General features: G+C 43.0%; 1 protein-coding gene and 1 long non-coding RNA gene across 2 annotated transcripts in view; one reads left to right on the forward strand and one right to left on the reverse strand.

The window, feature by feature from the left end:
* The window catches only part of LOC110532063 (neurocan core protein), a 265,380-nt gene that overhangs the window by 140,168 nt on the left and 108,525 nt on the right, over positions 1 to 16,687 (reverse strand). The window contains exons 6-9 of the mRNA XM_036967166.2: positions 11,737 to 11,864; positions 10,811 to 11,104; positions 9,204 to 10,097; positions 713 to 1,936 (exon numbers count right to left, since the gene is read on the reverse strand). Of these exons, the coding sequence (XP_036823061.2) occupies positions 713 to 1,936; positions 9,204 to 10,097; positions 10,811 to 11,104; positions 11,737 to 11,864 (2,540 nt within the window). The remainder of the gene's footprint in view (positions 1 to 712; positions 1,937 to 9,203; positions 10,098 to 10,810; positions 11,105 to 11,736; positions 11,865 to 16,687) is intronic.
* Positions 1 to 16,687, forward strand: part of LOC149985437 (uncharacterized) — a 45,896-nt gene that overhangs the window by 4,634 nt on the left and 24,575 nt on the right. The window contains exon 2 of the long non-coding RNA XR_016487719.1: positions 2,358 to 2,422. This is a non-coding gene — a long non-coding RNA (uncharacterized LOC149985437). The remainder of the gene's footprint in view (positions 1 to 2,357; positions 2,423 to 16,687) is intronic.

Raw genomic sequence — 16,687 nt, forward strand, 5'->3', positions numbered from 1 at the left:
AGAAAAGGGCAACCAGTAAAGAACAAACACCATTGTAAATACAACCCATATTTACGCTTATTTATTTTCCCTTGTGTACTTTAACCATTTGTACATTGTTACAACACTGTGTGTGTGTATATATATATATAATATGACATTTGTAATGTCTTTATTGCAATGTTAACACATGTTTCCCATGCCAATAAAGCCCCTTGAATTGAATTGAATTGAGAGAGAGAGAGAGAGAGAGACAGAGAGAGAGAGACAGAGAGAGAGAGAGAGAGAGAGAGAGAGAGAGAGACAGATAGAGAGAGACAGAGAGAGAGAGAGAGAGAGAGAGAGAGAGAGAGACAGAGAGAGAGAGAGAGAGAGAGAGACAGAGAGAGAGAGACAGAGAGACAGAGAGAGAGAGAGAGAGAGAGAGAGACAGAGAGAGAGAGACAGAGCGAGAGAGAGAGAGACAGAGAGAGACAGAGAGAGAGAGAGAGAGAGAGAGAGACAGAGAGAGAGAGAGAGAGAGAGAGAGAGAGAGAGAGAGAGAGAGAGAGAGAGAGAGAGAGAGAGAGAGAGAGAGAGAGAGAGACATAGCATCTGCAGCATCATGCGTTAAATTGATCATTGGGCCTCAGCTCCCCTCCTATGGTTTAGAGAAGTAATGGATTATATGATTGCATAATATTATTAGATAAAGGCTAATAATGGTGACAATAAAATAGAAAAGGGAAGATACCTGAAGGGTTGAGGCCAAAGCCCCAGCTGGGCATAACGACACCAAAGGTGGTCTTCTCTCTCTTCTCCGTCTTCTCTGTGGTCACAGGGGTTTTGTCCTCCTTAGACGTGGGCTTCATCTCTCCCAATGGCATCCATCCTTTTCCCACCACGAATGATTCTGAAACAGGTAACCTGGACTCTTCCTCATGGTCGCTGCCCTTCAGAAAGGACAACGCCGTGGTCAGCTGAGTCAAAGCTGCAGTTGTTTGGGGTCCATCTCTGGTCAGAGATGTGGTACTAGCTGTCTCCTCTCTATCTACTGGAACCCGTGCAATGGAGATGGGTGGCTCCTTGGTAGAGGTAGAATCACCGGAGTCGTTTCTCTGGTTGTTTGCTTTGGAAGTTTTGATGGTTGTCAGGGGCTCCATAGAAGCTGCAGGTCTGGAAGTGAACCCAGGTGTGGTGGCCTCATTTGGGCTTCGTTGTCTCTCAGTCACCCTGGCTGTACTCAGGCTCTGCTTTCTGATCACAGGGGGGAAGCCATCTTTCTTACTGGAGGTGGTTGGAAGGAGCTTCTCAGTAGGGCGTCGGACATAGACAATCTCTCCCCTGGCCTCCTCAGCGGTACCCCCCGGGCCCCGGCTGGAGCCAGCAGCAGAGGCAGCAGTAGATGAGGTGGTGGGCTGGTCCACTAGCTGCCACTGAAACATAGTGGTGTGTTCTGTCAGAGTCTGGTTCTGGCTCTGGGTCTCGGTGGGTTTCAATCCAGACAGAAAAGGCTTTGTGCTGCTGCTGGCACCGCTGCCTGGGTTGGTGTCACTGTTCGATCCAAAGTCACCTGGAAAGTCGTTCCCTCCTCTCCCGCTTCCCTCTGCCTCTGTCTCTTTGTCCTCACTCTCCAGGATGGATCGGGGGATGCTGCGGTCCTCATTCTGATCTTTCCCCTCACCAGAGTAGCTCTCTGGGTTGGTAGGCAGGGTCATGACCTCTAGGGGACCCGCTTTGGCCTCCATGGGCTCCCAGGTGGAATCCTTCCCCATGTAGGCCACGTGTCCCTGTCCTGGGACCTCCAGCTTGGAGCCCTTCATGGCCTTCAGGGCCCATCTCAGCTGGCTACCTGGGTATGGTTCCGGGGTCCCTAGGGATGAAGCCAACCCACCCCAAATGCCCTGGAGGGGGCCTCCTGATCCATTCACAGCCTCCACGGCCTTGCTATTCACACCGGGTCTCACTGCTGTGAATCCTGCAGAGTGACAACACACATTCATTAACATAGAATGGGAGGGAAATAGTTTGAATGATTGCATTGTTTAATTAGGAATCAGTGCAGCAGTCATTATATTTAATTCATTCAAATCCATAGTTTCATTATCTATTTGCCTTTTTATTTTATTTATCTATTCTGATACAGTATCTATGCCCAGATGTAAGACATAGTTAATAGGGTTTAATATGCAAACAGGAATGGAGTGTAAGACTTTAAATGGTGATTGGTTGTTGTGTTGCGCCGTAGGAAGGCTGGTTATTTACTTGTATACCTGGAGGCGAACCCTCATTCATGGCAACAATTTTATTTATGTATATTTTGCTAAATCTGCTAAAATATTTATTAATTTGGATTACTGTCGTCATTCCAATAATGGTGCAGCCTCTTTGTATTCCAGTACAAAGCACAGTAGCAGACCCACACTGCGTACCAGGCCCAACATACACAAAACAAGAGGATCTGGTAAGGCAATTTCACACTTTTCTCATTCTATAGAAACTATCATTTTTACACTGTTGCTACTCGCTGTTTATTATCTATGCATAGTCACTTTACAAATGACCTCGACTGACTTGTACCCCCGCACATTGACTCGGTACCGGTACACCCAGCCCTGTTATTGTTATGTCATTTTCTTGTGTTACTTTTTAATATATTTTTTTCACTTTAATTGATTTAGTAAATATTTTCTTAACCCTAATTCTTGAACTGCAATTTTGGTTAGGGGCTTGTAAGTAAGAATTTCACGGTAAGGTCTACCTACACCTGTTGTATTCAGCACATGTGACAAATTAAATTGGATTAGATTAGATTTGACTTTCCTAGACCAGACACCAAACTGCAATCAATGCATTCCTGGGCTAAAACTGACCAAGTGTAAGATACTAAAGCTTTTCTTTAAAACACCATCCTTCATTGACTACTGCATATCTACACCCTTGATTATTCAGATGAACCGCACCGCTATGCTCCTTCTAGCTCAGGCTGTTTGTACCTTAATTGGGGAGGACGGGCTTGTGGGAATTGCTGGAATGGAATGAATGGAATAGTACCAAACATGTGGTTTCCATCCCAGCCATTATTATGAGCTGTCTTCCTCTCACCAGCCTCCTGTGCTCCTAGGTAATGTACTAAACCATAGTGTATCTACACAATGAATAATTCAGACTAGATGTGGGTTGGTTTTTAGCAGTGAATTTCCTCATAGTATTACCATATTAGGCAGCTAGAGTTCTACTGTAGCTCTAAACAGCAAAGCACAGCTAACTCTGGTGTGCAAAGAACCACAGCAGGGCCTCTGGCTGTACTACATAATACAACTAATTACTGTGGGGAGAAACATAGACAAATACTGTATGTCCACATATGAAATATTAAATCAATACTAAATGATTCAGGGGTCTGCATGTTGACTCCACCCCCTATGTGCTACAGTATGTGAGCACAGGTTCATTTACATAAGAGCTGTAGATGGTGTAATTGTCCAATTAATAATGTGAATAGCTAATTAACCACTTTGCCTTCACATAATGATGAGATATTGAGTGATTAAATTAATTAATCAAGTCTAATTATCTATTCTAATGGCTGATATAAGAAATACAAATAATTCATGTGCGGCCTAGTATTTCGATTGCCGTATTCCACTGCTATCTTTTGTTGTGAGTTTTGGCTTAAAGTCAACACATAAATATCCTGCAAAACAAATATTGTCATACCGTGATAAACTGCCCACAAATGACTAAATCAAGGCAAGTCAATGATGTGCTCCATTGTGTGTATTCAGTGACAGCGGTACTGTAAATCAGCTGTACATGTCTCTTTCTGGGGTAAACAAGCGGAGTCGAACCCTCCAGTCACACAGCATAATGGGAGAGGAGTTGAAGCCTCCCCAGGACACAGTGTACTAGTGCAGCCTCAGCACTTCTGTTACACACACACGCACACACACACACACACACACACACACACACACACACACACACACACACACACACACACACACACACACACACAAGCACACACATACATATGCGAGCTAGCACACACACACACACACACACACACACACACACACACGCACGTGCCAGCACACACGTACATATGCGAGCTAGCACACACACACACACACACAAACACACACACACACACATCCACACACACATCCTCAGCACTATACTGTTGTAAGATATGGCATCTAATAAAGACGACTGGGAAAAGTTATTGTGTGACATGTGAATCATGTCACACATCTATCTGGAGTGGCGTGATGTTTCATCACAAAGATTTATTCCCATGATGCTTTGCTAAGACTGTGTGGGGAAATGGGGAAACATGCATTTCTTTGACTGAGGTGTCAAGATTCACATGCAATGTTTTTCCTGCCAATCATAAAAATAAAAATGGCAGAATCAATAATGTAGATTACCTAGAGGAAGCAACAGCCTGCGGTGCCGATAACATAGTTTATATCTGGCGAGTGATGCCACTTTAAGAGGAAACATTCATTCAACAACTTCCTGTAAAAGATGTAATAAAAAAACATCTCAAAAGCCCCTTCCAAATGCATCCTCCTCTCTCCTCTCTTCTTTTTCATCCTTCGCGTTTTCTATCCGCTCATCATTGCCATGGTGATAATGACCACCTACGCTCACCCAGGGCCGTCGTAATTGGGGTAGACGTGAATGCTGGCGAGCGAGGCGAGGAACACCTAGCTAGCCCTGCATTAATTGGAACGAGGCTGAGAATAATGCACGCAGACTAAAGCTAGATTTTCACCCAGCGTAAAACATTAATGCCTTGGGTTTGGAGTTTTGGTTTCAGGGAGGATAGCAACAGTTTTTGTATCTAATGAAGCCCAGGCCATAGAAGGAGCCCTACCTTCACTACCTTCACCCTACCTTCACAACTTATTTAAACACCTCTGTGCGAGACTTTAGATTTCTCTCTCTATTCTCCCTTTAGCTCTGGTGGCTGTGTATAGCTGTGTAAGTGCTGGCCGTAAGATGAAACATTGCCTGGTTGCCTGTTTGTCCCTCCTTCAAACAGCCGAGGAATCACAGGAATTGATTGTGGTTTGAAGTCGCAGGGCTTTCATGCGGGGAATAGCCCAATAAGATGACCTTTACGACCCACACGCCTAGCTCAGCTCTGTGGAGAATTAACTGGGGTTTGGATGCTAGCTCAAAATCCCAGGTCCTTGAGCCACAGACACAGAAGTAGACATGAACACGCACACACACAAGCACTGATGTAGACATAACACACAGAGACACACACACACGTGTGCTCACACACACATGCACTGATGTAGACATAACACACAGAGACACACACACACACGTGTGCTCACACACGCACTGATGCACACACACACACAGATCAACTGAGTTCTATGTATTCACACCGGTGAGCCAAACACATCACTGCAGCACTGACTCTGGCTCTCTGAGTTTTTGCTTTGGCCGGCCTCATTCTCTGCTTTCATTTTCCTCTTTGCACTGCTGGAAGCTGGCTTAGTGATGGCTCTGGACCTAAGATGAAAGATTGCGCCGACAGAGAAGGTCGTCATCTCACGAGCTCCAACCAGACTTTGTTATTTAGTGACTTTTAAAAAATCTTTACTTTTTTTGTACAGAAAGTTCATACTATTATCTCCTATGACCGCCAATAACTTTTGGACATCAGATCAACAGTTACTAACCTAGCTTTTGACTTCAACTCTTACTTCAACTCCAACTCAGCTGTTCCCTTGTTCACACCAGACCCTATTCCTTTGTTTCATGAGTCTTGCATGAAAGCCCCTGTTGTTCTGGATGACTGTGTGAGATCGCTCTCCGTGGCCTTTGTGAGTAAGACTTTTAAACACTAGCAAGACCACTGGGCTTCACAGACATTTTCAATGTCTTCATTCCCAGTGTGTAATCCCAACATGTTTCAAGCTGACAACCACTGTCACTGTTACCCAGAAATCCAAGATAACCTGCCTAAATTGCTTTGTTTTAATTATTTAACTCTTATTTTTACAGGTAAGTTGACTGATAACACATTCTCATTTAGAGCAACAACCTGTGGAATAGTTGCATGGGAGAGGAAGGGGGATGAAGGAGCCAATTGGAAGCTAGAGATGATTAGGTGGTCATGAGGGCCAGACTGAGAATTTAGCCAGGACACCGGGGTTAACACCTCTAATCTTACTATAAGTGCCATGGGATCTTTAGTGACCACAGAGAGTCCGGACACCTGTTTAACGTCCCATCCAAAAGACAGCACCCTACACAGGGCAATGTCCCCAATCACTGCAAAAAAAAATTATAGACCAGAGGAAAGAGTGTCTCCTACTGGCCATCCAACATTACTTCCAGGAACATCTGGTTTCTCATCCAGGGACCAACTAGGACCAACCCTACTTAGCTTCAGAGGCAGCCCAGCAGTGGGATGCAGGGTGGTGTGCTGCTGGTGTAACTACTATTGTCACATAGCACTCACATCTGTAATTATGAAGCGCTTTGAAAGGCTGATCATGACACACATCAACTCACTCCAATTTGCGTACTGCCCCGACAGATCCACAGATGAAGCAATGTTAATTGCACTTCTCACTGTTCTCTCCCACCTGGACAATCGGGGAAATAACTATGTACATATCTCCCTCAAATACCTTGTTATTATCTATCCTGATGCCTTGTCACTTTACCCTGCCTTCATGTACATATCTACCTCAAATACCTTATTATTATCTATCCTGATGTCTAGTCACTTTACCCTGCCTTCATGTACATATCTACCTCAAATACCTTATTATTATCTATCCTGATGCCTAGTCACTTTACCCTGCCTTCATGTACATATCTACCTCAAATACCTTATTATTATCTATCCTGATGCCTTGTCACTTTACCCTGCCTTCATGTACATATCTACCTCAAATACCTTATTATTATCTATCCTGATGCCTAGTCACTTTACCCTGCCTTCATGTACATATCTACCTCAAATACCTTATTATTATCTATCCTGATGCCTAGTCACTTTACCCTGCCTTCATGTACATATCTACCTCAAATACCTTATTATTATCTATCCTGATGCCTTGTCACTTTACTCTGCCTTCATGTACATATCTACCTCAAATACCTTATTATTATCTATCCTGATGCCTAGTCACTTTACCCTGCCTTCATGTACATATCTACCTCAAATACCTTATTATTATCTATCCTGATGCCTTGTCACTTTACCCTGCCTTCATGTACATATCTACCTCAAATACCTCGTATCCCTGCACATCGATTTGTTACTGGTACTCCTGTATATGGCCATGTTGTTTTTACTCGTTAGTGTTATTCGTTATCCACTGTGTATTTATTCCTCGTGTCACTACTTACATTTTTTATTTCTATTCTTTATCTTTAATTCTTCATTGGTAAAGTACTTCACTGTTAATCTGTTGTTTACGAAGCATGTGGCAAATAAGATTTAATTTAAATTGATTTTGGTTTGGTACTGGTATTTAGCTTCATTCTTGTGTCATTTATTCTTATTGTTTAACTCTGCATTGTTGGGAAGGGCTCATAAGTAAGCATTTCATGGTAAAGTCTACACCCGTTGTATATGTGACAAATACATATGTATTTTATTTTATTTGAATAGACACCCAAAGTGCATATACAGTGGGGCAAAAAAGTATTTAGTCAACCACCAATTGTGCAAGTTCTCCCACTTAAAAATATGAGAGAGGCCTGTAATTTTCATCATAGGTACACTTCAACTATAAAAGACAAAATGAGGGAAAAAAATCCAGAAAATCACATTGTAGGATTTTTAATGAATTTATTTGCAAATTATGGTGGAAAATAAGTATTTGGTCACCTACAAACAAGCAAGATTTCTGTATATATAACTTTTTGGTAAAAACTCAACTCGTCGTGTTTGGAGGACAAAGAATGCTGAGTTGCATCCAAAGAACACCATACCTACTGTGAAGCATGGGGGTGGAAACATCATGTTTTGGGGCTGTTTTTCTGCAAAGTGACGAGGACGACTGATCCGTGCAAAGGAAAGAATGAATGGGGCCATGTATCGTGAGAGTTTGAGTGAAAACCTCCTTCCATCAGCAAGGGCATTGAAGATGAAACGTGGCTGGGTCTTTCAGCATGACAATGATCCCAAACACACCGCCCGGGCAACGAAGTAGTGGCTTTGTAAGAAGCATTTCAAGGTCCTGGAGTGGCCTGGTCAGTCTCCAGATCTCAACCCCATAGAAAATCTTTGGGGGGAGTTGAAGGTCTGTGTTGCTCAGCAACAGCCCCAAAACATCACTGCTCTAGAGGAGATCTGCATGGAGAAATGGGCCAAAATACCAGCAACAGTGTGTGAAAACCTTGTGAAGACTTACAGAAAACGTTTGACCTCTGTCATTGCCAACAAAGGGTATATAACAAATTATTGAGAAACGTGTGTTATTGACCAAATACTAATTTTCCACCATAATTTGCAAATAAATTCATTACAAATCCTACAATGTGATTTTCTGGATTTTTTTTTCTCATTTTGTCTATCATAGTTGAAGTGTACCTATGATGAAAATGACAGGCCTCTCTCATCTTTTTAAGTGGGATAACTTGCACAATTGGTGGCTGACTAAATACTTTTTTGCCCCACTGTATATTTAATGTAATTTCTCCTTAGGAAAACCAAATAAGGAAAGTACCGAGTGGTGTTCTGATACTCTGGAAATTCGACCATTTGCAACACAGAGATACTGTAGTGTCTAGGAAAAACAACTAGAGGAAGGCTGTACAAGCATTTCACTACACCCGCAATAACATCTGCTAAATATGTGTATTTGACCAATAACATTTAATTTGATAATGCCAAATGTAATGTTTTTTTATTTTTATATAAAAACTTTTTTTGGTCTATTCTACTTCCATTACTCCCGTAAATATAGTCCTGAGACAGTGTTTAATAGTCTGAAACAAACCTTCACTTTATTTACCGCTGAAGCAATAAAGGACTTGAGCTGGCATCCACAGAAAACATATTTTCAATTTACTACCTTTGTAAACAGCGCATTTTCAATTTAACACAAGCCATTGATTTGGAAGAAACACTGAGGTGGAGCAAATAGGAACGGAAAAAGAAAGCAACTTTTCGAGAGAAAAGGAACTAAACTGAAAGGAGACACGATGTACTCAGCCAACCCACATAGACTCTCTGATTGATCGATTGTGGTTCTTACCATTAGACGATGATCCTTGAGGGTTGGTTAGGGACATGCTTGGACCCTTCCTCCCAGGCTGGGTGAGTGTATACTGGATCACAGGGCCCAATGGGACTAACGTGATCACCTCTCTATCCTGATCAGGCAGACCCTCCTCTGTGCTGGTGAGTCCATTGATGGATGTCTTGAGCAAGGAGCCTCGAATCCGATGCTCTATGATAGCATTGTCCGTGCTTCCTTTACTGCCCAGCTTTTGCTTCCCTTCAGTGGGTGTGACTATAGCCGACCCCGGGGTTGTCTGATCCTGTACTCCTCTCACCTCGGGCAGTGAGGAAGGTGTGGCTGGGAGAGGTGCCTCTGTGCCGGCCTCCACAGAGCCTGTCCAATACCTGAAGGGCTTCATCAGGTTGTTGACGAAGCTGTGGAGAATGTTATTGGCTGTCTGGGTCTGGAGCACTGGAGAGGCCTGGGAGGACAGAGGGGAGTCGGACGACCCGAAACGCCACTCCTCATCCCCCTCTCCCTCCACCTCTTCCTGGGCAGAACCTCCGTGGGTCTCTAGACTCTCCAGGACAGACAGACCCAGGGTGCTGGTATTGGGGCTGGAGGATGGGTTCTGAGGGGCTCCAGTCTTAGATCGCCCCTTGGTCTCCTGGTTCTCCTCTCCCCAGCCCTGGGTACTCTCCCCTGGCCGGAGGTGGATTACCACGTGCTCCTCAGAGATCTCGGAGGACTCGTTGCCTCCAGTGATGGAGCTGATGCCCTCCTTGTCCAGGTCTGCCATGCCAGTCCAGGTGGAGGGATGGGGGTAGGGGGCAGAGTGCTGGGGCTCAGTGTCTGAGGAATTGGCCTTTGGGTCTCTGTATTGGAGGAACCCCACTGGCTGGGCTGCCTGGACTCCTGCTTCACGTTCTGGAATTACATGAGAAATATATTAGCATTCCTATTTGCTTTCCTGGCAATAAGGCATGGCTTTAAAAAATTAATATTTGCAATAAGCTGCCATGTTTGCAATAAGCTGTGAATCATCCATATTCTTAGATGTTGATGACCTCTGTTTTTGGTTTTGCTTTAATTAAGAAAGCATACATATTATATTAAGATATGTTTTTACACTCTCCTGGGGTGACTTTACTTAAGGGCAAAGTCTAAGATAAGACTTCATTACGTCTGTATCAATTTAGTGCCTGTCAATCATTCTCCATGACACACTGAGGAGCTAATGCAGTCTAATGCAGATCACACTCTGCACAAACACAATCAAATCCACAGCACACTGGAGCCTACCGTTGCTCCAAAGTGAACTTGAAACTAAGTTAGACAAATCTCCAGTGGTCCAGCAACATTATAAACACTTTAGAATGACACTGCAAGGACATTGAGGCTGCAGCCAATGTACAGAACTCCGTTGGCTCTCTCTAAGTCTGCATTGAGAGCTTGGAAATGCTGATACTGGGCTCTAGCTGGTTGCTACAGTAGAAGACTTCAGATCCCAGAAGGGACCAAAATGTCACCGAATCCCCTCTGTGATAATTCATTAATTCATGCATGAGACAAACAACCCGCACTAATTAACAGAAATTAAACAGAAATGTTGCCATGGCGATGGCGACCTCGGCCATTACCTCGGTAGCAGTAGGCGTCAAAGCGGGTGGTGGTGTCTGGGAAACCAGTGCGGTTGGGGTTGTGGTAGACAGTGCGCACACCCGGATCATCCCCGCCACAGTTGCGGCGGGGAAGGTTTATGGGGTAGCGCACACTGCCGTCGGCCAGCCAGCCTGGGTCACACTGGTCCAGGCCAGTCTGCCAGGCTTGGTAGAGCTGCCCTGCCGTGGCCAGCTGGGCTCCCAGAGAGTGGCAATGGGTAGAGGCTGTGGCCAGGCTCAGCTTCTCTGGTACAGACGAGTGGAACACCTCACCTGGGAGAGGGGGATGGAGATGGAGAGATTGGAGGTATAATGAGGTATAGTGTGAGGGGAAAGAGAGATAGGTATGGGAGGTGAAGTGGTACGGAGTAACAGGGGAGATAGGGGAATATGATGAGAATAAAGTACGAGATGGTTAGAGTGGTGTGAAATGTAATATAAGAAGTGTCAACAGACAAGATTGAACAGGAGGTCAGTGAAGCAATGACCCATGAGTCATGCAGAGTCATTTCACAGAAGAACACTCAGAACCATAGAACCTGACAATGAACATCCATCCTATCCAGCTAGATAGCCCAGTCATTTGCAAGGTGTCAAGAATTACACTTCTCATAAAATTCTCATCTACTTCCTGTAGAACTATTAACTGACAGGTCTGGCTCTGCACAGTAACAAATTACCCAGATCTATTTTAAAGGCACCTGCTGTAAATATGACTCCATCCTCCTGTAGCAGTTTCCCTGATCCTGGCCACGGCAGTATTACTCACCACCCAGCTACAGCTTAAATCAGTGGTTCCCAACCAGAGGTAATAGGTCGTGAATTAAGTCAGGCTGATTCAGCATCGTAGCTCCTGGGGCGTCTGGGAATTTGCAAGGCCATGGATGACTAACATCTGATTGTACCTTGCAGTTGCTTGGCAAAGCAGTAGACATCAAACAGCTCGTCAGGGGCCCGATTGCCGTAGTTGCGCACTCCAGGTGAGTCCTCCCTGTCACCATAGCAACCCGGCCTGGGTGACTGGATAGGGTACCTGTGGAGAGCGAGAGAGGGAGGGGAGAGGGACGAGGGATGAGGGGAGCCAAATAATTTATTTGATTTATTTCCAGGCTCCAACTGTGCAATTACTCTAAAGCACTGGTCACCAACCTTTTTTGAGTCAAGATCACATTCTCAGTCAAAATGAGATCACAGTCAAAATGCTACCTTAAATTATTTTTTTTACATGACTTAAAAAACATAAGCCTATACACAAAACAGTACTGTAATAATGAGGTTAGTGCCGTAGGCTATAGGCCCAAACATTATCACCACATATTGGCTTTGCTTCCTGTTGTTCTTCTCAGACCATTAAAAAAACAAAAAACATTTGAGGTAAGTTAAATTATCACACTGGTAATAGATCAGTTGTTTGTATTTGTATTTATTATGGATCCAGGCCGAAGCTACTCTTCCTGGGTTCCGGCGGAATTAAGGCAGTTATACAATTTTAAAAACACTACAATACATTCACTACAGAACTCACAACACACTAAGTGTGTGCCCTCAGGCACATACTCCACTACTACAAATCTACAACACAAAATCCATGTGTATGTGTGTGTATAGTGCGTATGTTATCATGTGTGTGTATGCATGTGTCTGTGCCTATGTTTGTGTTACTTCACAGTCCCTGCTGTTCCATAAGGTGTATCTTTACCTGCTTTTAAATCTGATTATACTGCTTGCATCAGTTACCTGATGTGGAATATAATTCCATGTAGTCAGGGATCTATGTAGTACTGTGTGCCTCCTATAGTCTGTTCTGGACTTGGGGACTGTGAAGAGACCTCTGGTGGCATGTCTTGTGGGATATGCATGGGTGACCGAGCTGTGTGTTAGTATTTTAAACAGACAGCTCGGTACCTTCAGCTTGTCAACACCTCTTACAAAAACAAGTAATGATGATGTCAATCTCTCTTCCACTTTGAGCCATGAGAGATTGACATGCATATCATTAATGTTAGCGCTCTGTGACTATACCAACTGTGTTGCCCTGTTCTGAGCCATCTGCAATTTTCCCAAGTCCCTCTTTGTGGCACCTGACCACACTACTGAACAGTCGTCCAGGTGCGACAAAACCAGGGCCTGCAGGATTTGCCTTTGTCACGCCCTAGTCTTAGTATTTTGTGTTTTCTTTATTAATTTGGTCCGACTCTCCTTCACCCAAAGAAAACCGTTACAGCCTTGTTGATAGTTTTGTTAAGAATTCAGAGCAGCGCTTTATTATGGACAGACTTCTCCTGATCTTGGCTACTGTTTTACCAATGTGTTTTGACCATGGCAGCTCAGCTCAATTTCCACATTATTCATTATGAGATGTAGTTGAGGTTTAGGGTTTAGTGAATGATTTGTCCCAAATACAATTCATTGCTACCCATTCCAAAACTAACTAGCTCTCTGTTGAGTGTTGCAGTCATTTCAGTCGCTGTAGTAGCTGACGTGTATATTGCTGAGTCATCCACATAAATAGACACACTAGCCTTACTCAAAGCCAGTGGCATGTCGTTAGTAAAGATTGAAAAAAGCAAGGGGCCTAAACAGCTACCCTGGGGAATTCCTGCTTCTATCTGGATTATGTTTGAGAGGCTTCCATTAAAGAACACCCTCTGTGTTCTGTTAGACAAGTAACTTTTTATCCACATTATAGCAAGGGATGTAAAGCCATAGCACATCAGATTTTCCAGCAGCAGACTATGATCGATAATGTCAAAAGCTGCACTGAAGTCTAACAGGACAGTCCCCACAATCATTGTATCATCAATTTCTCTCAGTCACTTGTGTAAGTGCTGTGCTTGTTGAGTGTCCTTCTCTATATGCGTGCTGAAAGTCTGTCAGTTTGTTTACGGTGAAATTGCATTGTATCTGGTCAAACACCATTTTTTCCAGAGGTTTACTAAGGGTTGGTAACAGGCTAATTGGTCATCTATTTGATCCAGTAATGGGGGCTTTACTGGGTAGCGGAATGACTTTAGCTTCCTTCCAGGCCTGAGGGCACACACTTTCTAGTAGACTAAAATTGAAGATGTGGCAAATAGGAGTGAATATATCGTCCGCTATTATCCTCAGTAATTTTCCATCCAGATTGTCAGACCCCAGTGGCTTGTCATTGTTGATAGACAACAATCATTTTTTCACCTCTTCCACACTGACTTTATGGAATTCAAAACTACAATTATTATCTTTCATAATTTGGTCAGATATACTTGGATGTGTAGTGTCAGCGTTTGTTGTTGGCATGTCATCCCTAAGTTTGTTTATCTTGCCAATGAAAAAGCAATTAAAGTAGTTGGCAATATCAGTGGGTTTTGTGATAAATGAGCCACCTGATTCAATGAATGATGGAGCCGAGTTGGCTTTTTTCCCCAAAATGTCATTTAAGGTGCTCCAAAGCTTTTTACTATCATTCTTTATATAATTAAGATATTTTTCATAGTATAGTTTATTTATAATTTTTATTTAGCTTAGTCACATGATTTCTTAATTTGCAGTACATTTGCCAATCAGTTGGGCTGCCAGACTTACTTGCCATACCTTTTGCCTCCATTTTTAAATTCCTCATTGTCTTAATGGGTGCGTGCACATAAATAAATGTGTCAAGTGCAGCGTCTGGTTGCTCCTCATTACACACCACAGACCAGCAAATATTATTTACATCAACAACATATGAATCACTTCAAAATGTATTATATGATCTCTTATACACTATATTAGGCCCAGTCTTTAGAACTTTGGTTTTCCTGGATATGGCTACTATATTGTGATCACTACATCCTATGGATTTGGACACTGCTTTAAAGCAAATTTCTGTAGCATTAGTAAAGATGTGATCAATACATGTTGATGATTTCATTCCTGTGCTGTTTGTAAATACCCTGGTAGGTTAACAGACAACCTGAATCAGGTTGCAGGCACTGGTAACAGTTTGACGCTTTTTTCTTGAGTGGGCAGCTTGATGAGAGCCAGTCAATATTTAAATCACCCAGAAAATATATTTCTCTGTTGATATCACATTCATTATCAAGCATTTCATACATTACAGTGCCTTGCGAAAGTATTCGGCTCCTTTGAACTTTGCGACCTTTTGCCACATTTCAGGCTTCAAACATATAGATATAAAACTGTATTTTTTTGTGAAGAATCAACAACAAGTGGGACACAATCATGAAGTGGAACGACATTTATTGGATATTTCAAACTTTTTTAACAAATCAAAAACTGAAAAATTATTCAGCCCCTTTACTTTCAGTGCAGCAAACTCTCTCCAGAAGTTCAGTGAGGATCTCTGAATGATCCAATGTTGACCTAAATGACTAATGATGATAAATACAATCCACCTGTGTGTAATCAAGTCTCCGTATAAATGCACCTGCACTGTGATAGTCTCAGAGGTCCGTTAAAAGCGCAGAGAGCATCATGAAGAACAAGGAACACACCAGGCAGGTCCGAGATACTGTTGTGAAGAAGTTTAAAGCCGGATTTGGATACAAAAAGATTTCCCAAGCTTTAAACATCCCAAGGAGCACTGTGCAAGCGATAATATTGAAATGGAAGGAGTATCAGACCACTGCAAATCTACCAAGACCTGGCCGTCCCTCTAAACTTTCAGCTCATACAAGGAGAAGACTGATCAGAGATGCAGCCAAGAGGCCCATGATCACTCTGGATGAACTGCAGAGATCTACAGCTGAGGTGGGAGACTCTGTCCATAGGACAACAATCAGTCGTATATTGCACAAATCTGGCCTTTATGGAAGAGTGGCAAGAAGAAAGCCATTTCTTAAAGATATCCATAAAAAGTGTTGTTTAAAGTTTGCCACAAGCCACCTGGGAGACACACCAAACATGTGGAAGAAGGTGCTCTGGTCAGATGAAACCAAAATTGAACTTTTTGGCAACAATGCAAAACGTTATGTTTGGCGTAAAAGCAACACAGCTCATCACCCTGAACACACCATCCCCACTGTCAAACATGGTGGTGGCAGCATCATGGTTTGGGCCTGCTTTTATTCAGCAGGGACAGGGAAGATGGTTAAAATTGATGGGAAGATGGATGGAGCCAAATACAGGACCATTCTGGAAGAAAACCTGATGGAGTCTGCAAAAGACCTGAGACTGGGACGGAGATTTGTCTTCCAACAAGACAATGATCCAAAACATAAAGCAAAATCTACAATGGAATGGTTCAAAAATAAACATATCCAGGTGTTAGAATGGCCAAGTCAAAGTCCAGACCTGAATCCAATCGAGAATCTGTGGAAAGAACTGAAAACTGCTGTTCACAAATGCTCTCCATCCAACCTCACTGAGCTCGAGCTGTTTTGCAAGGAGGAATGGGAAAAAATTTCAGTCTCTCGATGTGCAAAACTGATAGAGACATACCCCAAGCGACTTACAGCTGTAATCGCAGCAAAAGGTGGCGCTACAAAGTATTAACTTAAGGGGGCTGAATAATTTTGCACGCCCAATTTTTCAGTTTTTGATTTGTTAAAAAAGTTTGAAATATCCAATAAATGTCGATCCACTTCATGATTGTGTCCCACTTGTTGTTGATTCTTCACAAAAAAATTACAGTTTTATATCTATATGTTTGAAGCCTGAAATGTGGCAAAAGGTCGCAAAGTTCAAGGGGGCCGAATACTTTCGCAAGGCACTGTATTATCCAGATACTGACTGTTAGCACTTGGTGGTCTATAGCAGCTTTCCACAAGAATGGGCTTTAGGTGAGGCAGCCATATTACTTCAACAGTATTTATTTAGTTATTGACTTCATGGACCTTGTTTCTCAGTCTGCATATGTTAATATGGGATATTTTT

Source organism: Oncorhynchus mykiss, chromosome 1, assembly GCF_057628025.1.
Source record: "Oncorhynchus mykiss isolate SJ-2025 chromosome 1, ASM5762802v1, whole genome shotgun sequence".
NCBI lineage: Eukaryota > Metazoa > Chordata > Actinopteri > Salmoniformes > Salmonidae > Oncorhynchus > Oncorhynchus mykiss.